Below are 25,889 nucleotides of genomic sequence, written 5' to 3'. Positions count from 1 at the left end.
AAAGACTGCTTCTGTGTCTCCCCTGGTCCTTGTTTTCATAAAACTAAACATACCCAGTTCCTGCAACCGTTCTTCATATGTTTTAGCCTCCACTACAGTCCACTTATCCTCTTTCTCGCTCTTCTCTGCCCTCTTTCTAGAGTCTCAACGTCCTTTTTGCATCGTGGTGACCAAAACGGAATGCAAATATTCCAAGTGTGGCCTCATCAGGGCCTTATAAAGTGGTATTAACCCTTCGTGTGATCTTGACTCTCTCCCTCTGTTGATGCAGCCTAGGACTGTGTTGGCTTTTTTGGCAGCTGCTGCACACGGCTGGCTCCTATTTAAACGGTTGTCCACTCGGACTCCAAGGTCCCTATCACAGGTGCTACTGTTGAGCAAGGTACCACCTATATTGTACCTGTGCATTTTATTTTTATTGCCTAAATGTAGAACCTCACTTTTTTCACCCTTAAATTTCATTTTGTTAGACAGCACCCATTGTTCAACTTTCTCAAGATCCTTCTGTATTTTGCGCTTGTCTTCTGGAGTGTTGGCTGTTCCTGCCAGTTTGGTGTCATCTGCAAATTTGATGAGTCCCCCCTCTATCCCCTCGTCCAAGTCATAGATGAAGATGTTGAAGAGTCCGGGGCCTAGAACAGAGCCTTGGGGTCCTCCACTGCCCACCTCCCTCCATGGAGATGCAATGAAGCACCACCTGAGCACCACAGGTTGAGTGTGGTTGGTCAGCCAGTTTTGAATCCATCTGGTGGTGTTGCTGTCACAAATGCAAAGATCCAGTTAAGAATTCTTAACTCTGGCAAGAAAAGTCATTAAAAGGTTGGGGAAAACTCACCTGACAATTTTTATTTTTCCAGTAATTTCTGGCTCAATTAGAGTCGTAACTCAAGGATTTCTTCAGTCTGCAGCTGAGACTTATTTTTCCTGCAGAAGAAAAAGGCTGATTAGCAGAGAGAAGACATCCACATAGGCCGTGCGTAATTGAGCTGGAACAATCGGCAGCCCTCGCACCCGCCTCTCCCAGTACCAAGGATTATCCTGGCAGCCTGCTATTAAGCTCCAGACCACGGGCTTCCCCCCCCCTCCTCTGCAGCCATAATTCCCGGCCACCACATTCCTGCCTCCCCATCCCCGGTTTGCTCTCCTTCCCTGCTGCTCTGCCCCGGGTTACAAACAGCCCCAGCAGACGGTCAGTTCTTGCCCCTGCTGTTCCAACGCCTGGTTTATCCCCCTTGCCGGCCATCTGGGCTACCGGGCGGGCACATTCCTGGCCCCTTCAGATGCAGACGGAATTTTCTGGGTCGAAAGAAAAAATGCCCAGCCATGTACTGGTTTCCAACCTTGGACCATAATCCCCAGCTTGGATGCAGGTGACTTTCCCTCTGTCTACGGTCCATGGCTCACCTGGGGGGAAAAGTCCCCACCAACTGTTTGTTTGTTTGTTTGTTTGCCTGCCTGTCTATCTATTTATTTATTTATTTAGTCCAATGCACAATGCACATTGAAGAGAATAGACAAGTAGTAATATATATAAAGAAAAGGATAGAAGAAAAGATATAAAAATAAGGGAGAAGATATATGAAAGGAAGAAAAGATATATGAGATAAAGGAGAGAGAATTGGACAGGGGACGGAAGGCACACTGGTGCACTTATGTATGCCCCTTTCTGACCTCTTAGGAATCTGGAGAGGCCAACCGTGGATAGTCTAAGTGATTTACAGAGTCAGCATATATGTCCCCCACAATCTGGGTCCCCCTTTGACCCCCCTGGGAAGTACAGAAGGCTGAGTCAACCTGGAGCCAGTGGTGAGATTTGAACTGCTGAACTACAGCTAGCAGTCAGCAGAAGCGGCTTGCAGTGCTGCACTCTGACCACTGAGTCACCGAGGCTGATGGCCTGGGAATTAGAGCGCACTGCAACCAGAGGGAAGCCTTGGGCCAGACACCCGGCCATCCCTCCCTCCCTCCCTCCCTCCCTTCAGGAGTCCAGTTGCCGTCTGCAGGCCAAGCCAAGTGGAGTCCCAACCGCCTCCCCCCCCTCATCCGGCTAATCCCGCTTGCCTGCCCGCGAAGCAAAGATAATGAAATTTTCTCAGCAGGCCGGTGGCCTCGGACGGAGACGGCAAGGATGGGGAACTCCAACCTCAGCAAATACCTTCTCCGAAGTCAGAGAGACCAGGAATCGCAGCCACTTTCGCAGGCTGAGTTGCTCGCTCTTAATGAAAGCCCTTGACGCACTCGGCTCAGCCGTCACCTCCAGCGAAGGTGCGTTGGCCAAGGCCTGCTGCTCTAATCCTCTTAGGAAGACGCTTGGAGGGACATTTCGGTGACCCGCTGCCCCGTCCTGGGTTCTTTACTCTCCATGCTGTGGTTTCCTTGTTCTGAGCTGGAGGTTTGCAGAGGGGGTGGAGGAAGGCCTCCCCCTCAAGGATGGGGGGCATAAGAACATAAGAACCTCAGAAGAGCTCTGCTGAATGGGGCCAAAGCCCAGCGAGTCCAGCATTCTGTGTCCCTCAGTGGCCCATCAATTGTCCATGGGGATCTTGAGCAGAAAGAGAAGGCAAAACCCTCCTTTCCCTGGACCCCCAACAAATGGGACCCAAGGGAACCCTGCCTGCGTCCACCAACATAGAGGCGGCACTTGGACATCCGTTTCAATCACCACCTATGATACACTCGGCATCCCTGAATCTGTCTCATCCTGCCTTGAAGCTCTCCAGTCTGACAGCTGTCACGACCTCTTCTGGAAGGGAATTCCATCAACCAAGGACCCTCTGGGTGGAGAAGAAATATCTCCCTAGATTTGTCCTCACTTTCTCACCTGTGAGCTTTAGGGAGGGGCCCCTCGTCCTAGTATTGTGGGACAGAGAAAAGGATTTTTCTCCGTCCACCTTTTCCATCCCATGCATGATTTTATTCCCTTCGATCAAGTCCCCCCTTCAACGCCGTCTTTCAAGGCTGAAGAGACCGAGGCCTTGCAACCTGGTTTCATTAAGGGAGGGGCTCCATTTCCTTGATCCTTCTTGTGGCCCTTTTTTGCAGCTTTTCTAGTGCAGTGACCAGAACTGTACACAGGACTCCAAGTGGGGTCTCACCATCGATCTGTACAGAGGCAAAACAACACTTGCCGACTTATTTTCGATTCCCTTCCTAGTGATGCCAAGCATGGAATTTGCTTTTTTTTACTGCTGCTGCACACTGGGTTGACATCTTCATTGAGCTGTCCACCAAAACCCCAAGATCCCTTTCGGCATGAATGCAGAGACCAGGCTGGGAAGGGATGGACAGATGCCCTGAGTGGACAATGGCATTGCTGGTGGAGCCATGAAGACCTGGCTTTCCCAGAAGGCCTGGGGGGCAGTGAATGTTAACACCAATCCTGGAAAACAGCTCATCTGTCTGGAACCCACACCACATTTCAGACATCAACACTCTAGAAAACGTCCAGAGATACTTCACCAGAAGAGCCCTCCCCTCCTCCACTCACAACAGAATCCCCTACGCAACTAGACTCACAATCCTAGGTTTAGAAAGGTTACAACTACGTTGCCTTAAACACACCCTAAGCATAGTTCATAAAATCATCTGCTACAACGTTCTTCCTGTCAACAACTACTTCAGCTTCAACCACAACAACACATGAACACACAACAGATTCAAACTCAAAGTAAACCGCTCCAAACTCAACTGCAGGAAATACGACTTCAGTAACTGAGTAGGTGATACATGGAACTCACTACCCCCAAAACTTTACCCTTAGATTATCCATTAAGGTTGACCCCTCCCGATTCCTAAGAGGTCAGAAAGGGCCGTACATAAGTGCACCAGCCTGCCTTCCGTCCCCTGTCCTAAGGTTTCTTTTTTACTAGTATCACGTATATAAACATTTCTTTATTTTTAGAGTTGAAAGGGACCTTGCAGGTCATCTAATCCAACCCCCTGCCCAAGCAGGAAACCCTACGCCCCCCCAGCCAGATGGCAGCCTAATCTCCACTTGAATGTGTCAAGTCACAACCTCTGCTGGCAGGCAGTTCCACTGGTTGATCACTGTCACCCTCAGAAAGTTCCTCCTTATTTCCAGGTTGAATCTCTCCTTGGTCAGTTTCCATCCGTTGCTCCTGGTCTGGGCCTCTGGTGCTCTGGAAAATACTGTGACCCCTTCCTCTCCATGGAAACCCCTCAAGTACCTGGATACCGGTATCATGTCCCCTCTAGCCCTCCTCTTTGCCAGACTGTCCATTCCCAGTTCCCGCAACCTCTCTTCCTATGTCTTGGTTTCCAGTCCTTGTATCATTTTAGTTGCTCCTTGCTGTACTTTCTCTAGAGCTTCAACGTCCTTTTTGCAGTGGGCTGACCAAAATTGAATGAAGTATATCACATTGTTCTATCTTTGCATACTACCAATACATACCTTGAGGCAGGCAGGGGTCCCTTGAGTATCATTTGTTGGGGGTCCAAGATCCCTGTGGACAATTGGGGGGGGGTCACTGTGGGACACAGAATGCTGGACTCGTTGGGCTTTGGCCTGATTCAGCAGGGCTCTTCTTAGGTTCTTATCTTCCTTCCTTCCTTCCTTCCTTCCTTCCTTCCTTCCTTCCTTCCTTCCTTCCTTCCTTCCTTCCTTCTCTCCCTTATTGAAACAGATGTCCAAGTGCCACCTCTGTGTTGGTGGAGGCAGGCAGGGTTCCCTCCTTGGGTCCCATTTCCTGGGGGTCCAGGGAAAGGGAGGGTCTTGCCTTCTCTTTCTGCTCAAGACCCCCATGGACAATTGGGGGGCCACTGTGGGACACAGAATGCTGGACTCGATGGGCTTTGGCCCCATTCAGCAGGGCTCTTCTTAGGTCCTTATGTTCTTATTCCTAACAAAACTAAACAAACAAATAAATAAATAAGCAAACCAACAAACATCCGTGTGTCTACCCAGCTACTCCATTTTGCAAGCAGAGGGGCTGTGTTCAAATTCTGGTAGCCTTTGCCGGCTAGCCAGTGTCAGGAGCTGCCCTCGCCTCCTTCTCCCAGAAGCCTCATCCGGTCGGGGTCTCCGTGGGGAGCTGACATTCAATTAACTAGCTGACTTCTGCTCGTGACCCCCTGCAAACCAACCGGGGTCTGTTTACAAACACAGCCTGGCCCTCCATACGGGAGGCCAAGGGAGGTCAGGCGCCCGCTGGGGGCAGTTTGTTCAAGGCTAAACAGAGCTCGGTTGGAGGGAAGAGCAACATATTGCTTCCGGAGGGAGGGGGGGAAGGAACGGGGAGGGGGCTTTAATGAGGGGCTTGCAATTGGGGTGTGTGTGGAAGTGGGGGGGACAGACCCCTCTGCGTATTCAGCCTGAACAAAACCGGGAGGGCAGCCTCAGCTCGCCTGCCCATTGCTTGTCTCAGGATGAGAGGTTCCCTGGGGCAGCCGAGAAGGGAAACCTCTGAATCTGCAAAGCATTTCTTTGACACAAGATGCAATTCTTTTAAAAAAAATTATTATTAAAACACACATAACAAACTGCAAAAAAAGAAAACAATTAACAAATATGTGATGAATCTTCTAGTATATACACTTAAATACCCTAAATTATTACATCAATATTAACCTACTCTGCTGTTCACTATATCTATGTCTATCTCTATCTCTATCCTGTATCTGTCTGTCTGTCTGTCTGTCTGTCTGTCTGTCTGTCTGTCTGTCTGTCTGTCTGTATCTCTATATCTCTATCTCATCTACATCTACATCTATCTATCTATATCTCCAGAACTGAACACAGTATTATTCCAAATGGGGTCTCACCTGTGCTCTATACAGCAGGATCACAATCTCCCTCTTCCTGCTTGTGATACCTCTAGCTATGCAGCCAAGCATCCTACTTGCTTTCCCTACTGCCTGACTGCACTGTTGAACCACTTGGAGACTGTCGGAAATCACTACCCCTAAATCCTTCTCTTCTGAAGTTTTTGCTAACACAGAACTGCCAATACAATACTCAGATTGAGGATTCCTTTTCCCCAAGTGCATTATTTTACATTTGGAAACATTAAACTGCAGTTTCCATTGCTTTGACCATTTATCTAGTAAAGCTAAATCATTTACCATATTACAGATGCCTCCAGGAATATCAACCCTATTGCACACTTTAGAGTCATCAGCAAATAGGCAAACCTTCCCTACCAATCCTTCCCCTATGTCACTCACAAACATATTAAAAAGAATAGGACCCAGAATAGACCCTTGTGGCACACCGCTTGTAACCTGTCTCTGCTCAGAATACTCGCCATTAACAATAACTCTCTGATGTCTACGCTTCAGCCAGCTTGAAATCCACTGAACTATCCAGAGATTAAGTCCAATCTTCACTAATTTATCTATCAGCTCTTTATGTGGAACCGTATCAAAGGCTTTGCTGAAGTCCAGGTAGGCAATATCCACGGCACCACCTTCATCCAACACCTTTGTGACATAGTCAAAGAACTCAATGAGATTAGTCTGACATGATTTGCCTTCAGTAAAGCCATGCTGATTTGGGTCCAATAAGTTATTGTTTTTTAGGTGCTGATTTATCCTCTTTTTGAGTAGAGTCTCCATCATTTTAACTACAACTGATGTCAAGCTAACTGGCCTGTAGTTACCAGCTTCTTCTCTACTGCCCTTCTTGTGGATAGGCACAACACTGGCCATTCTCCAATCCTCAGGAACATTTTCTTTCTTTCTTTCTTTCTTTCTTTCTTTCTTTCTTTCTTTCTTTCTTTCTTTCTTTCCTTCTTTCTTTCTCTCTCTCTCTCTCTTTCTTTCATGACCTCTCTTGCCACAGCTTTTAAGCAAATTCGGTTTCTGAGTTGATTTCACTTGTTGAAGGGTCACATGACCCCGGGAGACTCTGCGACTGTCATAAATGTGAACTAGTTGCCCAGTGTCTGAATTTTGATCATGTGACCCTGCAGGATGCTGCAACAGTCATAAGCAGTGACGGGCGACCAAAACTTTTACTACCACACTGTGGCCGTGGCTAAAGGAGGGTGTCCTGCATTTTCTTTCAGCATCTTGAAAGCAGGGTCCTTTGGGAGGGAGTGGCATATAAATACAATACTGAAATAAATATTTCAGTGCAAATGGGGGGCTCTGAGGTGAGCTCCATTTTCGCTACCCCACTGCGTTCCCCCCCCAATCCGGTCAGCAGCCCAGCCCTGGTCGTAAGTGTGAAAAACAGCCATAAGTTGCTTTTTCAGTCATAACAGAGCCCCTAGGGAGTTGGGCAGCAGAGAAACCCAATGAATGAATGAATGAATGAATGAATGAATGAATGAATGAATGAATGAATGAATGAATGAGTAAATAGGTAAATAGGTGGATGGGTGGGTGGGTAGGTAGGTGCATAGATGATAGATAGAGAAATAGATAGATAGACAGACAGACAGATTGATAGATAAGAGAGAGATGATTAGATAGATACTGTATATGATAGATGATGGATGGATGGATGGATGGATATAGAGAGAGATGGACGGACGGACGGACGGACAGATAGAGAGAGATGATTAGATAGATATAGGATAGATGATGGATGGATGGATGGATGGACTTTGCATACTGACTAAACAAATGGTTGCAGGTTGAGAGCAGCCTTTAAATTAATTTTCCATCTCCTTCCGTCCCATCTTCCTCTAACCGCAACAGAGGGCAGGATGCAAAGCCCTCTCCTTCCCCTCCTTCTAACCCATAGAGCCCTTTACCCCCAAAGACCCCCCTCTCCCCTTTTCTAGCCCCCCCCCATCGCCTGGAGAGCATCTGCGCCGCCGCTGGGGGTGCCCCAAGCCCAGGTGGGCCATGCAGCCCCCCCATCGCCCCTCCCGCTCCACCCGGTGCCCACGGGGGGCGAGGAGGCCCAATTAAAGGAGGGTGGCGGACGAGGGGAAGCCACGCCGCGCGCCGCCCTTCAACCGCAAAGGCTGCCCCCGCCGCCCAGGCTCTGGGATTACCCAGCTGTTCCTGGCGGCGGAGCGCACCGGCCCCAGACGCGCAGAAAAGACCTAGACAACCCCCCCTCCCCTGCAAAAGGCTGCTCCCCGCCCGCCCCAAACTTCCCTCCCCGCCACCTCGCTGGCTGGCGGCTGCAGCCCCGCCACCACCATATGCCGGCAATTAAGCGTCCCCAGCCTCCGCAGCGCACCGGAGCAGCCTCGGCATCCCCCGGGGGGATTTGGGCAGCGGGTGGGGCTGATCCAATTGACGCCACCAGCCGGCCCGGAGGAGGAGGGGGGTCCTCCCGCCCTCTGCCCCCCCCCGCCTCCCAGAGCCATCCGGTTCCATTCCAGCTGTGGCCCCCGTCCGCCCCGCTGACTTGATCCCCCCAATTTAAAAAGCCAGCATGAAATCTTGGAAAGGCCGGAGAGATGGGAGTGGCAGGAGGAGGAGGAGGAAGAAGGAGGAGGAGGAGGAGGAAGAGGAAGAGAAGGAAGAATCAGAGGAAGAGGAGAAGGAAGAAGGAGGAGGAAGAAGAAGAGGTAGAAGAATCAGAGGAAGAGGAGAAGGAAGAAGGAGGAAGAGGAGGAGGACTGTGGGGTCCATGGTGCTCTCTGATATTGGTGGTTGCCTTGTAGATATTTCATGACCCAACTAGGAAACATCATCAGTGTTAACCCCCGTTTCAACTCCCACCCTCAAGACGTCGCTACAGAGCCCTGCACACCAAGACAACTACACACAAGGCAGATTTTTCCCCAACGCCATCACTCTGCTAAACAAATAATCCCCTCAGGACTCTCAAATTATTTCCTAAGTTTGCACTTCTATTTCTTCTAGTTTTTTCCCATCATTCCCATCCCCCATCTCCTCCCACTTATAGCTGAATGACTGTAACTTGTTGCTTGTATCCTTAAGATTTTTTATTAATATTAATTGTTTCCTGATTGCTTATTTGACTTCTATGACAATCATTAAGTGTTGTGCCTCATGGTTCTTGACAAATGTCTCTTTTCTTTTATGTACGTTGAGAGCATCTGCACCAAAGACAAATTCCTTGTGTGTTCAATCACACTTGGCCAATAAATTCTATTCTGTCCTATCCTATGCTATGCTATCCTATCCTCTCCTACTATTCTATTCTATTCTATTCTATTCTGCTGTCTGGAATATCAATGATGCTGTTTGTTAAATGTATTTTTCCTTCTTTCCTTCCTTCCTTCCTTCCTACCACTTCCTTTCCTTCATTCTGTTCTCTCTCCTTTTTGCCCTTCCTTCTTTCTTTCTTCCTTTCATTCCCATCTTCCTCCCTGCCATTTCTCTTCCTCCTTTCCTTCCTTCCTTTCATTCTCATCTTCCTCCCTCCCACCACCTCCCTCCCTCCCTCCCTTTTAAACTGTTAAATGATCTTCTCCAATTCTTCCTCTTCTATTCTGCCTGGTGTAATCCAATTATCCATACTTTCTTCATTTCAATCACAGTTCAATCTGCCGTGTGCAAAGAGTTTATTGGCTTCCATGTAGAAATCCCACAAAGTTTATCCAGTCTCCCCTCAATTTTTGGTGGAATTGTTTGTGCAAGGCTTTTCCTTGCCAGCATTTGGGTATTTTTTAAAAGATAATTGTCATTGCATATTGTTGCATTATTGTATGATGCATTTGAGGATCCCTTTGAAGCCAAGGTCAAGGACAAGACGAAGAAGAGGAGGAAAATTGGGATCCCTGGCACCTGATGGTTCTACGGAAAGACTACAGCAATGGTCCCCTCCTAAAGTGGGTGATTGACACCTCCTGCTTCTTTAGACTCAAGGAAATTGATAGCATGTCATTTTAGCATGATAGTGTGATAGCAAATAATGGCTGCCCACCTGCCTTCCATTGAGGACCTGTAGACTGCATGAGTCAAAAAGAGGGCAGTGAAAATATTGACTGACCCCTCGCATCCTGGACACAAAATGTTTCAACTCCGACCCTCAAAACGTCGCTACAGAGCCCTGCACACCAAGACAACTAGACACAAGGACAGGGTTTTTTGCCCAACGCCATCACTCTGCTAAACAAATAATTCCCTCAACACAGTCAAACTATTTACTAAGTCTGCACTACTATTACTTCTAGTTTTTTCCCATCATTCCTATCACCCATCTCCTCCCACATATGACTGTAACCTGTTACTTGTATCCTTAAGATTTTTATTAATATTGACTTTTTCCTCATTGCTTATTTGACCCCCTGTGACAATCAATTCAATTCAATTCAATTTATTGGATTTATATGCCGCCCCTCTCCGAAAACTCGGGGCGGCTAACAACAGTCATGAACAATATACATGAACAATATACAGTAAAAATCCAATACTAAAAACTAACTTAAAACCCCTTAATGTATACAGTAGTCCCTCGCTATACCGCGCTTCACCTACTGCGGCTTCACTTCATTGCGGGTTTCTGAGGAAGTCGATCGGCAGGTTTTTCAAAAAAAAATAAATCTAAAATTGTAAATACTGTATTTAAATACTGTATCTAAAATAAATACTGTGTGTGAAGGGTTTATAAACACTTAAAACAATGAAAACTTACCAAACAATTACAATATAAATACTTAAATAAGTACTATCAGTCGATAAATTCCCCATCGCGGATTTCACATATCGCGGCCAGGTCTGGAACGTAACACCAGCGATAGGTGAGGGACTACTGTAAAACCAGCATACGTACAAACATACCATACGTACAGTTGTATCAGCCTAGGGGGAGAAGAAGTCTTAATTCCCCCATGCCTGGCGGCAGAGGTGGGTTTTGAGTAGCTTACGAAAGGCAAGGAGGGTAGGGGCAGTTCTAATCTCTGGGGGGAGTTGGTTCCAGAGGGCCGGGGCCGCCACAGAGAAGGCTCTTCTCCTGGGTCCCGCCAAGTGGCATTGTTTCGTTGACGGGACCCGGAGAAGACCCACTCTGTGGGACCTAACTGGCCGCTGGGATTCGTTCATTGTTGTACCTCCTGATTCTTGACAAATGTATATTTCATTTCATGTGCACTGAGAGCATCTTCACCAAAGACAATTTCCTTCTATGTCCAATCACACTTGGCCAATAAAGAATTCTGTTCTATTCTATTCTATTTCAATGATACATGACATAAAGTGAAAAAGCAAAAATGCACAGCCTATAACTCCCTAATATGTCGATTTGTTTATTATTATTATTATTTATTAGATTTGTATGCCTTGCAAATATTTCATGACCCAATGATGCAACATCAGAATGGAGTAAGGTTTATATACAATGTGATATCGCTCCCTTGTTGCACGATAAAGTTCGCTAGTTAGGTCATGAAACATTTGCAAGAAAACCGCCAATTTCAGAGAGCTCCTCCTCCCCCTCCTCTTCCTCCCTCCTTCCATCTTTCAGAGACAGCAAAGCCTCACAACAACATTCTCCAAATTTTACAAGCTAAGGCCTCACTCAAGCCACTTTTCCCCTCTGGGACATACCTGGTGCGGGGGCAGAAAGTTCATTTGGTAAAATATTGCACCATTTCAAATAATAACGAAGACTTAGAAAATAAGTTGGGTAAACTTTAGTGCACTATTTTAAGCCTAATCCTCGGTGTGTGCATATTCTTTCTCTTATTGTATGTTCACTCTTGGAGCAATTATGTTTGTGCATAATTACAGTTTTCCTCTTGTTTGATTAATGGGCTGCACGAAACCACTTTTTAATAACCAGGGCGCTTTCATAATGAATCTGTTTGCTTTGTTATTTCATTTTTTGACCATACGGGTTGTTTCTTTGTGCAACACTTACAAATGGAGTGTATTTTTTAAAAAAATGTTTTAATAAATGTTACTCTTAGGTGAAGGATATGATTGCACGATTGTAGTTAGAATGAATGTGAATGCCTGGTTTTTATATCTTTGGGGTTTTAATATTAGTTTTAGGTTTGGGTCTGTCTTGCTATAATTTGTACTGTATTTTATTCTTATTTTTGTAAACCGCCCTGAATCTGCAGAGAAGGGCATAGAAATCCAACCAACCAACCAACCAACTAACAAAAAATTATGCTAGATGAATATGATAATATAGAGAAAATCAGGACCTATGCAAATTCATTATAGAATCCCCGCTATTATGTCGCTATTAATAAGCATCAAAACATGGTTGACAACTTTTAAATGTAACCAGAGACATAAATCATAGAAGCTTTATAAATATTTCAAGTAGGAGATAATCTTATGATGCTCGCTCACCACAGTATACTTAAGCATATTATAAAATATATTAATATTTATATACTTTGTTAAATACAGTAGTTAAATCTTATCATGACATATATTGTAATGCACTATAGATGTCTGTCATGTATTGTCTGTTCGTTTGTTTTTCTTATTTTGTGCTTACTATCAATTGTAATTTATGTAACCTTTTTAAAATGTATATAATTAATAAAGATTATAAATCAATAAATCAATAGCTAGATATGTAGATAGATATAAACAAAACAAATACACAAAAAACGTGCCCAAATTATGCTTGGCTGGTGTGTATGTTTGCTAGATTGAGTTTTTGGGGTTTTATAATGGGTCCATTAGGGTTATAATGGGGTTTTAATCTACTGTTGATGTTTGACTCCTTTTTTTAATTATTGTACAATTTTATTCTTTTTTATTGTTGTAAGTCGACCTGAGTCCTACGGGATTGAGCAGCGTAGAAGTTGAATTAATTTAATTTAATTAATATATAAATGTGTGTATTTGTGTGTGACATACGCACACAGGGCAGGAGAATCAAATTAAGCATTTTCTGAACTTTTGACATGCGGAGCCCAAAGGATTCCGCCACCAGCTGAAGGCAGCGCTGGGTGTGCAGGCCCTTCTGACAACCCCGCCAGCAAAAGGGAGCCACCGCCAGCCCCAGGCCAGGACTCGTGCACTGGCAAGCCTGCAGGTTGGAGGCTGGTGGGGTTGCTACTGCAGAGCCACAATATTGGCAGCGATGGGCCACAAGGGCCCCTACCTGACCTGTGGACTTAAACTCCCAGGATTCTTGGACCAGCAAGGAATTCCTTCCGTTCTTCTTTCCTTCCTGCTCTCCCTCCATTCCCATTTCCTCCCTCCCTCTCTCCATCCCTCCCTCTTTCTTTCCCCTTTTCTTTCCCTTTTTCTTTTCTTTTTCTTTTCCTCCCTCCCTCCCTTCTTCCTTCCTTCCTTCCCTTTTTCTTTCTTTCTTTTCTCTTCTTTTTGTTTTTCTTTTCCTTCTTTCTTTCCTCCCTCCCTCCCCATCCCCTTCCTTCCTTCCTTCCTTCCTTCCTTCCTTCCCTTTTAAATTTTCAAACTGTCTTCTCCATATTCCTGGCTGAGGAATTCTGAGAGCTGCACTCAACTGGTCTTCAGCCATTGTCCAGCCCTGCACTATGGACCCCTCCACCCCTGAAGAGGCCAGGGGCTTTTTTCCAAGCCAATGGCAGTGATGCCAGAACCCCCTTCCCTGGGGATGGGAGCAGATGCCAGAACCCCATTCCCTGGGGATGGGAGCAGGGGGGGGGGCTCCAGTGGTCTCCCTCGACAAGACCTTCAGCAACACACCAGCCCTGCTAGGCAGGCCTCTTAGCCCCGCCAAAGAAATGGGCGTTAAGGAAGACCCCCACCCCCCACCTTGCCCAAACACTGGCACTCTGCATCACCCATGCGGGGGCTTTGGCTTCCCCTCTGCAGAACAGAAGCTGGGGACCCCTCCCTCCACACACACCGGACCCCTATGGCCCATCCAAGGGCTGGCAAAATAGGTGTGCCCCCCCCTGCTTTTCTCTCTCTTTTTTTCTCTCTCTTTCTCTTTTTGTCTCCCTTTCTCTCTCTCTTTATATCTCTTTCTCTCCCTCCCTCTCTCTTTCACTTTCTTTCTCTCTCTCTCTCTCTCCCCTTCTTTCTTTCTCTTTCTCTCTTTCTCTCCCTCCCTCTCTTTCTCTTCCTCTTTTTATCTCTCTTTCTCTCTTTTTTCTCTTTCTCTTTTTATCTCCCTTTCTCTCTTTTTTCTCTCTTTCTCCCCCTCTTTCTTTGTCTCTTTCTATCTCTTTCTCTCCCTCTCTCTTTCTCTTTTTATCTCTCTCTCTCTTTCTATCCCTTTCTCTCCCCCTCCCTCTCTTTCTATCCCTTTCTCTCTCTCTCTGTTTCTCCCCCCCTCTCTCTGAAGTGGGGAGGGCCGGGTTGGCACCAACGGAGCTCGAGACGGCTCCTCCGCCCACCCTCGCCTCCCGTGCCCACCTCCCCTCCCCGTCAACGCTTTGACAGGCTGGCACCGAGGCGGGCGGGCGGGCGGCGGGCGCAGCAACCTGGGCGCCTCCTCTCGCCCGCCTTCCTCCTCCTCCTCCTCCTCCTCCTCGCCTCCCGCGCCGTCGAGGGCCGCCGCCGCCGCCGCTTGCAAAGCAGCCTGGACGGAGCGCGGCCGGGCGAAGGGAGGGGGCTGGATCCGCTCCGATGGTAAGTGGGGGGCCCGCCCGACGAGGAAGAGGAGGATTCGGGGAGGGGGTGTCTTTTTTTCATGCCCTCCCCTGGCACCTTCGCCCACCTCGAACCCCGGCGCTGCCTCGGTCGCATTTGACTTTACTGGTGATTGGAAGGGACCTTGGAGGCCATCTAGTCCAACCCCCTTTGCTCTTAGGGCGGGGCGGGGCGGGGGGGGGGGCGGAGGGCCCCTGGCCCCCAAGCTCCCCCCGTCTGGCCGCGGGTCAGCCCGGCGCGGCGGCTGCAGGGAGGTCGGCTTAGCGGCCGGATCGCGCCCACCGTCCCGCCTGCCCTACGCGGCTGCCCCCCCCCCACTCTTCCATTGACGCTCATGCGCGCCACCCCCCCCCCCCCGCTTCTCTCTCTCTCTCTCGCCCGGCCAGAGCAGCGCCGGAGCCTGCCAGGAGCCCCCGACGGCCCTGGAGGGGGTCCCGGCCCTCCCCCGCCTCCCCTGGAGCCCCCCGACGGCCGAGGCCGCCCCGGAGACGTGGCTGGAGGCGCTCTGGGCCGCCGCCGCTCGCCCCGAAGATGCGGCCGCCGCGGCCAACGCAGGTAAGGCTCGGCTGGCGTCCAACAGGCGAGGGAGGCGGCGCGGGTGCGTTGGATGGCCGCGCAGGGGCGCTTCTGCCCGGGGAGGAAGCAGGCGGGAGGCTCATGGATGGGAAGGGGGGAGCGAGAGGGAGAGAGAGCAAGAGCGAGAGAAAGGGAGAAAGAAGGAGGGAGGGAGGGAGAAAAAAAGAGAAAGGGAGAGCGAAAAGGAGGGAGAGAAAGAAAGAAGGAGAGAGAAAATAGAAGGGAGAGAAAGAGAGGAGGGGAGAGAGGGGAAGAGAGAAAGAAAGGAAGAGAGTGGGAGAAAGAAAGAGAGGGAGGGAGAGAAAAAGAGAAGGGAGGGAGAGAGAGGGAAGAGAGAAGAGAGAGGAGGGGAGAGAGAAAGGAAGAGAGGGAGGGAGAGAGAGAGAGAGAGTGAAAGGGAGAGAGGGAGGAGAGAAAAAGGGAGAGTGAGAGACAGAGATAAGGAGAAGAGGAGAGAGAGGACAGAAGAGAGAAGGAGGGTGAGACAATTGGGGAAGAAGAGAAAGAGGGAGGGAGGGAAGGAGATAAATGGGGGAAAGAGAAAAGGAGCTAACTGCTCCCCCCCAATCTGGGCAGGAGAAGCTTCAGGAGGCCCCTGGCCATACAATGGGATCAGAGACCCCTTCAGCGGGTGGGGGGGGGGAGTCCCGAGGAATCCCTGGCAGGTTCAGCCCTGGGGAATGCTGGGAGTTGAAGTCCAGGCACTGCTGTCCTAGACTTACATCTGCAATGGAGGCCAGAAATTCCTGTTGTTCAGCAGGACAATGGTTACAGTGGGTTTTGCCCCCCTCTTACCCCCCCCATCCTTGCCACCGCTTTTAAGTGGAACCCTGCCATTTGTTAAGCGAACCCGGCTTCCCCCACTGACTTTGCTGGGGATGAGCAGGGGGAACCCAGGGACAATGTGACAGTCATATATTATTATTATTATTATTATTATTAATTTTTATTTTTATTTTTATCATTTATTATTTATTAGATTTGTATGCCGCCCCTCTCCGTAGACTCGGCTGTTAATGAATAAGTGTGAACTATTTTTCCCCTACATCAAGCCCCATGGATTTGCAGGGAGGCCAGTGGAGGAGGGGTCCCAGGAGGGTCAGGGTGCAGAAGCCAAGCCTCAAGGAAATGGGCCCCTCAAGCTGAGAAGGGAGGAGGCCAAGAGGAGGAACAAGGGGTGTCGGTGTGTGTGTGCAAATGCCCCCAAGGCTGCCCCCCCTGCAGGAAATGGGGGCCTGAGGGGGGTGAAGGCAGATAGCACACCCAGGAAGCTTCTTGCAAGACCTGTCAATTAAAAAGAGAGAAGGATTTAGGCAGATGGGGAGGAAATGAATGAGTGGTGAAAAAAAGGAAGGAAGGAAGGAAGGATGCAGGGAAGCAAGAAGGCTGGGAAGAGAAAGAAAGAAAGAGAGAAAGAAAGAAAGAGAAGGAAATAAATAAATAAAAGGAAGTAATGAAGAAAGGAAGGAAAGAGGGATACAGCAGAGTAAGAAGGATAGGAGGAGGACGAAAAAGAAGGAAGAGAAAAAGGAAAAGGAAAGAATAATGAGGAAATAAAGAAAGAGAAAGAAAGAAGAAAGAAAAAGAAAGAAAATAATGAAGAAAAAGAAAGAAAGAATAAAGAGAAAAAAGAAAGAAGGAAAGAGAGGGAAAGAAAGAAAGAAAAAGGAAGGAAGGAAAGAAGGAAGGAAAGAGGGAAAGAGAGGGAAAGAAAGAAGGAAGGAAGGAAAGAGAGGGAAAGAAAGAAAGAAAAAGGAAGGAAGGAAAGAGGGAAAGAGAGGGAAAGAAAGAAGAAAGGAAGGAAGGAAAGAGAGGGAAAGAAAGAAAGAAAAAGGAAGGAAGGAAGTTGCTGTGCAGCAGGGGAAGACCTCCCCTAAGGCAAGGGAGGGAGGCCCCCTCCCCAGAGATTTGGAAGAGGGCCCAGTGCCCCCATCTGAGCGGGGGTGGGTGGGTGTTGGCATGGCAAGGGCAACACCTTCATGACCATGTGTGCGTACGTGTGTGTGTGGTGGTTCCTTCTGGCCATTGTTCTGCCCCTCCGTTGAATGCCGGGAGCCTTGATGACTCAGATGGGCTCCTGTAGCTCTTCTGTAAGACGATTCCACCAGCCTCTGGGAGGAGGAGGCGCAAAAGCCACACCTGGCCTGGGGGGGTGTCAGGAGTTGAAATGGGGGGGAGGTGCTTGGAAGGGTGGGATTGCAGCAGGTCCCTGTCTGTTGTGGCCCCTGCAATGCAGGTGCTTGAGTTGAGACCACAATGGCCTCCAGGAGATCGAGCTTCCCCAAAGTGCTTGATTGAAGTTGATTTGAAGTTAACAAGAAGTTTTAAACAAATCAACAAACGTTAGTGAGAATAAGAGAGACACTCACTTCTGGACTGTCTACAGCAGGGCTTCCCAACCTTGGCCCCTTGGAGATATTTGGACTTCAACTCCCAGAATTCCCCAGCCAGCATTCTCTCTCTCTCTTTCTCTCTGTGTGTGTCTGTTTCTCTCTCACTCTCTCTCATTCTGTCTCTCTGTCTATCTCTCTTTCTTTGTCTCTCTTTCATTCTCGCTCTGTGCCTATCTTTCTGTCTGTCTTTGTCTCTCTGCCTCTTTCTGTTTGTCTTTCTGTATCTCTGACTCTCTCTCTCTCTCTCTCTCTCTGCCTCTCTCTCTCACTCACTTTCACAATTCCTCTCTTAGTTTCGCACATTTTTTTGACCTCAGCCCCTTGGAGAAGTTGGGCTTTAATTCCCAGAATCCCCCCCCGGCACAGGGGAGGGCCTTGACACAGGAAGGGAGGGGGCCGGAGACCCTGCACCCCCTTTTCCCTGGCTCAGCCCCCGCCCCATGGCAATGTGAAGCCAGCTGGGGACGTCTGACCTCTTCCATATCTTCCCTTGTCAGATCAGTTCTACTTCCCGGGCAACATCCTTCAAGATGGCGCCCCCTCTGGAGACCAGCTGTCAACCCAACTCTTCAGAAACCAACAGGTAACCAGCAACGTCCCCATCCGGACTACTGCAGTGCGTTCCCACGTGGGGCTGCCCTTGAAGACTGCCTGGAAGCTTCAATCGGTTCAAGAGATAGTTCTGTGCGAGCCTAGATTTGTGCCCAATGTCACCTCTCTCGAAGCAGCTGCATGGGGCTGTCCATGGGCTTCTGGGCCTCGTTCGGAAACCTCAACTCCCAGAATCCCCCTGCCACCCATGAACGATAGAGTTGGAAAAGATCAGAAGGGTCATCTAAGTCAGGAGTCTCCAAGCCTTCTGGCCTTTTCCAACTCTATCTTTCATGGCTGGTTCAGGAATTCTGGGAGCTGAAGTCCACAAATATTAAAGTTGCTGGAAGGGTCATCTAAGTCAGGCGTCTCCTACCTTGGCAACTTTAAGATTTGTGGACCTCAACTCCCAGAAGTCATCAGCCAGCCATGAAAGATAGAGTTGGAAGAGGCCAGAAGGGTCATCTAAATCAGGAGTCTCCAACCCTTCTGGCCTCTTCCTACTCTATCATTCATGGCTGGTTGAGGAATTCTGGGAGGTCACAAGTCTTAAAGTGGCCACGGTTGGAGACCCCTGATCTAGTCTAGTATTTCTTAACCTGAACAACTTTAAAGGTGGTTGGACTTCAAGTCCCAGAATTCCCCAGCCATTTAATTTAGAAAATTAAATTAAATTATTAAAAAAATAAATTATTTTTTAAATTAAATTTTAAATTAAATAGAATTTTAAACAGAACACTAGGGGACTCCTGGTAGATTGAAGCCCACCCATCTCAAAGTCACCTAGGTTGGGAGAGACGCTGCTCTACACTGTCAGAGGCAGGAGAAGACGTTCTTGAAGATCAAATACCGAACCCTTCACAAGTCACAGGCAGGGGGTCAGCTGAGAAGAGGGACCCTGGAGGTCCTGTAGTCCAACCCCCAAGGCAGGAGTCCTCATGCAATCCTGGAGAAAGAGTTGTCCACTCTTGTCTTGATGAAGCTCCACAACTCCACAAGGGCAACTTCTGTCCCACGGATTCATTGTTCTCACTGTCAGGAAGTTTCCTCCTTAGTTCCAGGTGGAGCCCAACCTCCATTCCCCATCTCTCTTCTTTGGCAGCTGCGGGACATCTTGGACCAGAAGGAAGTGGAGCTGGCTCGGCTACAGGAGGAGAACCAACACCTTAGATGCTTCCTCAACTCGTCTCTGGTCAAGCGGCTGGAGGAGAAGACCAAGGTATCTGTCCTCTAATGTGTGAGCAACCAGACTTAACTCCAGACTTCTTGGTGCAAAGACACCTCCCAACAGCTCCATTTAACTGATGTCTGGATAGTCCTGTGGGGCGCCTGGGGGGTTCCCCAAAGAATAAAAATGGCAATTGAAGAAAGAGTTTTTCACCGTGCTCCAAAAGTCTGCCTCCTGGGTTTCCCTTCTCTCTCTCTCTCTTTTTCTTTCCTTCTTTCTTTTTCTTTCTTTTTTCTTTTTCTTTCTTTCTCTCTTTCTTTCTTTCCTTCCTTCATTCCCTCCTTCCCTTTCTTTTCTTCCTCCCTTCCCCTACTCTACCCTCCCCTCCCTCTCTCCTTCCCTCCTTTCTTTCTCTCTCTTTCCCTTTCTTTCTTTCTCTCTCTCCTTCCTTCCTTCTTTCTTTCTTTCTTTCTTTCTTTCTTTCTTTCTTTCTTTCTTTCTTTCTTTCTTTCTTTCTTTCTTGTATTTATATGCCACCCAACTCCCGAAGGACACTGAGTGACTAGCAGACAAAAAACATGAAAAGCATCTTAAACTGAGCATTGTACCAACCTGAACATAATAGGCATCAGAACATGAAGCGTTAAAAACACTTTAAAACCCCTTCATAAACCATCATTTGAACACACAGTTCTTACTACAGCAGAGTCACAAAGACAAAACAGAAATGGAAGAGAGTAGATGAGAGAGAGAGAGAATTGCACTTCTGGCTCCCTCTTGTGGCCGTCCGTAACACTAGCTCTTAAAGCAATAGTGTTCTAATACATGTAAGCATACATTGTTGGTTTTATTTTATATGTTGTCAAACCCAACTAGTTATGTATATAGTACTAACAGAGTTTTAGTCCCACCTTAGGCACAAAAGACAGGTGGCTTATTTGTAAAAAATAATAAAGACAGGATATAAATAAGTCAATCCACCCCTTAAATTTTTAAAAATCTGAATCCAATAGTCTGCTGCTGCCTGGCTCACCCACCTCCTCCTCTTTCTTTTTCTCCTTCCGGAACAGAAGCTGCTTCTCCTTCAGGGCGTCGATGGGGCCTCCAAGGTCGGCAAAAGACACCGGAAGATCGAGAGCCGCGTGGCCCTGGAGGGGCGCCACCACCCGCTAAAGGCCCGGCGGAACCTCTTGGGCGCTTTCTCTGCCTGCGAAGAGCAGCCGGCGCCTCCCGTGGACTCCTGGGTCCTGCAGACCTTGGGGCTCAAGGATGTGGACACGGTGGACGAGGAGTCAGCTAACTACAGTGCCTCGACCCTGGACCCTTTTCCTCCTTTGGGGTCTTCCCCTTGGGGTCCCTTTGGGGCCTCCGACACCAGGGAGGGTCAGCCTGGTGGGAGCGTCTGCCTGCCCTCCCCGATGGACAGCACTGCCAGCCCCTTCCCCTCGCCCTGCTCCCTGCCTTGCCTCTCCGACTGCCCCTCGCCGGCCAAGATGGAGGTGGCCTTCACCACGTCTCTGAGCCCCCACTGCAACGTGAAGACCCACACCTTCCGCCAGGGACAGGCCTTCGTGCGCCGGGATGAAGACGGAGGGTGGAAGCTGACCTGGGTGCCCACCCAGTCCGAATGAGCCCTTCCCCCACCAGCCCAGATGGCCACTGGACCCCCATTTGTCCACCGTGTTGTAAGGTTCTTCTGCTTTAGCTGGTGGGGTTGGACTAGAAGACCTCCAAGGTCCCTTACATGCGATGGTTGGAACCACCCAACCCTGTTCTACTGCCAGTGAAGGATGTGTTTACAGAGTTGTTTCCTTCTAATAGCTCACCCAGCCCATGTTGCACTGCATCGAGAACAGAAGGATTGTTAACTGTCATGATTGTCATGATTAGGTTGTCAACATTCATACACAGCCATAGGAAGGTTGGCCTACACCAGGGGTAGGCACAGTTGGCTCTTCTAATGACATGTCTAATTCAACACCCAGAATCCCTGAGCTAGCTTGATTGGGTCAAGAATTTGGGAGTTGAAGTCCACATGTCATAGAAGAGCCAACTTCACCTACCCCTGGCCTACACAATATGCTAGGGATGAAGAGTGGGCTATGAGCGGAGAGTACCTCCAGATGTGACGAAGAGAAGCTGCTGAGATGATGCCTCCTAAATTCCTTGGGTCTTCTGCTCTGTAAAGAACCCCAAGTAAAGATGGTTATTACCAGTTGAGTTCTAGAAGAAGGAACTTCCTTGGAGGACTGGTCAACTGCCCTAGAAGGCATCTCTTGGATGGAGCGCACCAGTGATTGTCCATCTTGTAGGGACTTGGAGACATCTTCACTTTCTCAACACCAACCTTCCAAAACTCCACTATTCTAACTAAAGAGATGCCAGCTCTCTGGTACCGCTGCTATTGTTGGGTTTGTACCAGAACATGGGAGAGATGCCCACCCACAAATGTCTGAAGAAGACCTCTGCAAAGGTTCAAAGACTTGCCTGTTAGCTCTGATGAAGGACACCTTCTTGTGAAGCATCTCGTGGTGGCTCTCAAGAGGCCAGCTGTGCTGCTTCTGCCTTTTTAAATATATATTTTTTGCTGTGCCCTAAGTGGAGTGCATTCTCTGAGTCCCATCTGCCAAATATTTTGGAAAAGTTAGGAAAAAACATAGCTGATGGACTAAGATCAAGAAGGGGAGAATTCAGAAGATCTAAAACAGAGGTCCCCAAACTTGGCAACTTTAAGACTGGTGGACTTCAACTCCCAGAATTATCCAGCCATCCCTGTCCATTCCTTTTTCTCTTACCACCTCAAGTGGAGAGATTGCAGAGGAAGGGATAAGAGAGCAAGCAAGGCTGGCTGGAGAATTCTGAGAGTTGAAGTCCACAGGTCTTAAAGTTACCCTAACCCAGGGGTCTTCAAACTTGGCAACTTTTAAGACTGGTGGACTTCAACTCCCAGAATTCTCCAGCTGGCATAGCTGACTCTCTTGTAATCCATTCCTCTGCGATCTCTCCGCTTTAGGTGGTAAGAGGAAAGGAAACGGAAACAGCTGCCAGGAGAATTCTGGGAGTTGAAGTCCACAAGTCTTAAAAGTTGCCAAGTTTGAGGACCTCTGATGTAGAACTTTGGAAATGTTAGGAGAGATGTAGTTGATGGGATGTCAGGACGGAGATAATTCAGATCTAGAACTTTGGAAATATTAGAGATGTAGATGATGGTCTGAGATCAATATGGGGAGAATTCAGAAGATGTAGAACTTCGAAGCTCTCTGGAGACCAGGTTTTTGGAGATTTTTCCCCAGTGTGACCTACTTGGTGCTCTTTTTACACTCCATCGAGTTGATGCAACTAGATTTGTCAATCTCTTCCTAGATGTTTTCTAGGCTTCAAATGGTTTTATTCGAAAGAAACTGGGAGGTGGCAGTCGGTGATGGACCCATGGTTTATTACAGCCATTATTATGACCCTCAAAATAATTAGCCCTTTGGATCTCGGCCTGATGTTTGTCTGAAATTAAGATCACAGACAGAGAGAGAGAAATAAGAGGGATGTTTCCAGTAGCTCTTCAAGCAATAAAGCAAAATATTAACCTCCCAGGTCCGATAATCATTTTCTGGACTTGTTTCAAAAACCGTGGAGGGCAGAAGCACCCACCAATGGGAACAGGAGGGTTTAGGGGCGCATGGACAGATGTACGGTGTTGTGCCTTGCTCTCTTTCGCTGTCTCTTGGGGATTTCTTGGTTTTCACCTTGCTTCAAACTGGGCTTTTCTGGGCTAACGGCCTCAAAAGGAAGGAGGGCTTGGGGGGGGGTCCACACTGGCTAATTCCCAGGTGGATAAACAAGCGCTTTCGACTTTGGAATTGGAAGCCGTCCTGGGTCCTGGGGTGCCTATTAATTAATGGCTATTAAATTAGTGCAGTCTGAGCCCAGCTAACGGACTCGTGGAATGATCAAAGTGGTGTCATCAAGATTCCTTTTTGCTGGCAGAGCCTGAAGTTCTCCAGGTATAAGACTTTCAGGCTTTGTGTTGTACACAACTCACACACACACATGCACAAATGGGGGGGGGGAGAGAAGGGGTGTGCATAAGTGCCCCTTTGTGCCTACCGTTCCTGTCCTAATGTCTTTTTTATCTTTTCTATCTCTACTTTATACTTATATTATGTTAAACATACTACAATACTATACTATATTTGTATGACAAATAAAATAAATAAATAAAATAAAAGAGAAAGAGAGAGAAAGAGAAAGAGGGAAAGAAAGAGAGAGAGAAAGAAAGAGATTAACAGAAAGAGAGAGGGAGAGAAAGAGAGAGAAAGGGAGAGAAAGAAAGAGAAAGAAAAAAGCAAAAGGGAGAAAGTGAGAGAAAGAGGGAGTGTGAGAGAAAGAGAAAGAGAGAGAAAAGGGAGAGAAAGAAAGAGGGAGAGAAAGAGAAAAAGGGGAGAAAGTGAGAGAGAAAAGTAGAGAAAGAGAAAGGGAGATAGAGTGAGAGAAAGAAAGGCGAGAGAAAGAGAGAAAGAAAAAGGGAGAGAGAGAAAGAGAAAGAAAGGGAGAGAAATGGAGAGAGGGAGAGAGAAAGAAAGAGAAAAAGAAAGAAACAAAGAGAAAGAAAGAGAGAGAAAGAGAGAGATAGACAGAGAGAGAAAAACAAAGAGGGAGAGAAAGGGAGAGAGAGAGAGAGAGAAAGAGAGAGACCAACAAATACAAAGGGAGAATTCCTGACAGGGAGAACAAGGCATCAGCGGAACAGCTTCCCTTCAGCAGTTGTGGGGTGGAGGAGACTGGGCCAAGTGTCTGACATGGTATTGGCATCTCCTGCTTGAGAAGGGGGGTGGGCTAGAAGGCCTCCAAGGTCCCTTCCAACTCCCCTATTCTCTTATTCAAGCCGAATGAATTCAGGAACAATTCACCGATGGAACAACGTGCCTTCAGAGGTTGTGAGTGCTCCACCCCTGGAGGCCGCAATGGCGAAACCTTTTGGGGTTCGCATGCAATGTGTGTGTGTGTGTATGTGTGTGTGTGTGTGTGTGTCCCCCGCATGCACACAGGACTTTCTGAAGCCTGGTAGGGGTAAAAAAAACTGAATAGGCAAACCATAGGTTTGCAAAAACTCACTTCTTCTTTGTCCATTGTGCTGTTTTTTAACACTCTGGGGCTCCAGGAATCTCCCCTGAACCCTCCCGAGTGCAAAAACAGATGGAACGGAACTGTCAGAACTGAGGAACCTTCTTGGATAAGAAGCAAAATGCCTTCCAAGAAAAACCAGAAAGCCCACTTGCCTCTTGAAAACAACACCCTTGGAACAGTCGGGACCTGGATGAGGGAGAAGCTCCGTAGACATTAATATTACTGTATTTATAAACATTATTATTTTATTAGTTTTTAATAACATGAGGCATTAAATATTAATAAGTGTTTGTATTATACAGATATCTAGAATATTTGTAGATTTAGATTTAGAAACATAGAAGATTGACGGCAGAAAAAGACACCTGGTCCATCTCGTCTGCCCTTATACTATTTCCTGTATTTTATCCTAGGATGGATCTAAGTTTATCCCAGGCATGTTTACATTCAGTTCCTGTGGATTTACCAACCACGTCTGCTGGGAATTTGTTCCAAGGATCTACTACTCTTTCAGTCAAATAATATTTTCTCACGTTGCTTCTGATCTTTCCCCCAACTCACCTCAGATTGTGTCCCCTTGTCCTTGGGTTCACTTTCCTATTAAAAACACTTCCCTCCTGAACCTTATTTAACCCTTTAACATATTTAAATGTTTCGATCATGTCCCCACTTTCCCTTCTGTCCTCCAGACTCTACAGATGGAGTTCATGAAGTCTTTCCTGATACGTTTGATGCCACCATTCTTGTAGCCCGTCTTTGGACCTCTTCAATTTTGTCAATATCTTTTTGTAGGTGAGGTCTCCAGAACTGGACCCAGTATTATTCCAAATGGGGTTTCACCAGCGCTCTATACAGCTGGATCACAACCTCCCTCTTCCTGCCTGTGATACCTCTAGCTATGCAGCCAAGCATCCTACTTGTTTTTTAATTGGATTTGTATGCCGCCCCTCTCCAAGGACTCGGAGCGGCTCACAGCATGTACAAAAAACAGAAGAAGAGTAATAACAATCCAATTAATAGTACATTAAAAAACAACCTTGCTGGTTGGGGAATTCTGGCAGCTGAAGTCCACAGGTCTTAAAGTGGCCAAGGATGGAGACTTTGGTTCAAGGCTTCCAAGTCACCTTAGAACTTTTTAATTCCCACCCGAGACCCCCTTGGAATTGGCCTACTCTTATTGAAGTTGGGCTTTTGCTGGAGGAGGAAGACTCAAGAAGGTCAGCCTGCAGAAGTCTGACCAAATACCCACTGCAAGGGACATACTCATAGACATAGATTACTAGAGTTGAAAGGGACCTTGTAGGTCATTTAGTCCAACCCCCTGCTCAAGCAGGAGTCCCTACACCATTTTGGACAAATGGCCATCCAATCTCCCCTTGAAAGTCCCAAATGTTGGAGCGCTCACAACACTGGTTGACCGCTCTCACCATCAGAAAGTTCCTCCTTATTTCCAGGTTGAATCTCTCCTCAATCAATTTCCATCCATTATTCCTTGTCTGGCCTTGGAAAACAGCTTGATCCCCTCCTCTCTGTGTCAGGCCCTCAAATATTGAAATACTGTTATCACGTCTCCCCTGGTCCTTATTGTATATATTTGTTTT

At 47.7% G+C, this 25,889-nt stretch overlaps 1 protein-coding gene across 1 annotated transcript in view; it reads left to right on the top strand.

Moving 5' to 3' along the window:
* GMNC (geminin coiled-coil domain containing) overlaps positions 1-22,754 on the top strand; it is a 63,976-nt gene extending 41,222 nt beyond the window's left edge. The window contains exons 2-5 of the mRNA XM_070753855.1: positions 14,826-14,994; positions 17,906-17,991; positions 19,102-19,218; positions 20,238-22,754. Coding sequence (XP_070609956.1) covers positions 14,826-14,994; positions 17,906-17,991; positions 19,102-19,218; positions 20,238-20,798 — 933 coding nt within the window. The 3' untranslated portion in view covers positions 20,799-22,754. The remainder of the gene's footprint in view (positions 1-14,825; positions 14,995-17,905; positions 17,992-19,101; positions 19,219-20,237) is intronic.
* Positions 22,755-25,889: the final 3,135 nt, after the last annotated feature.

The sequence above is a fragment of the Erythrolamprus reginae genome, chromosome 5 (genome assembly GCF_031021105.1).
Source record: "Erythrolamprus reginae isolate rEryReg1 chromosome 5, rEryReg1.hap1, whole genome shotgun sequence".
Classification (NCBI taxonomy): domain Eukaryota; kingdom Metazoa; phylum Chordata; class Lepidosauria; order Squamata; family Dipsadidae; genus Erythrolamprus; species Erythrolamprus reginae.
Note: the sequence above shows the minus strand (reverse complement) of the source record. Positions and strands in the feature narration are given on the sequence as shown.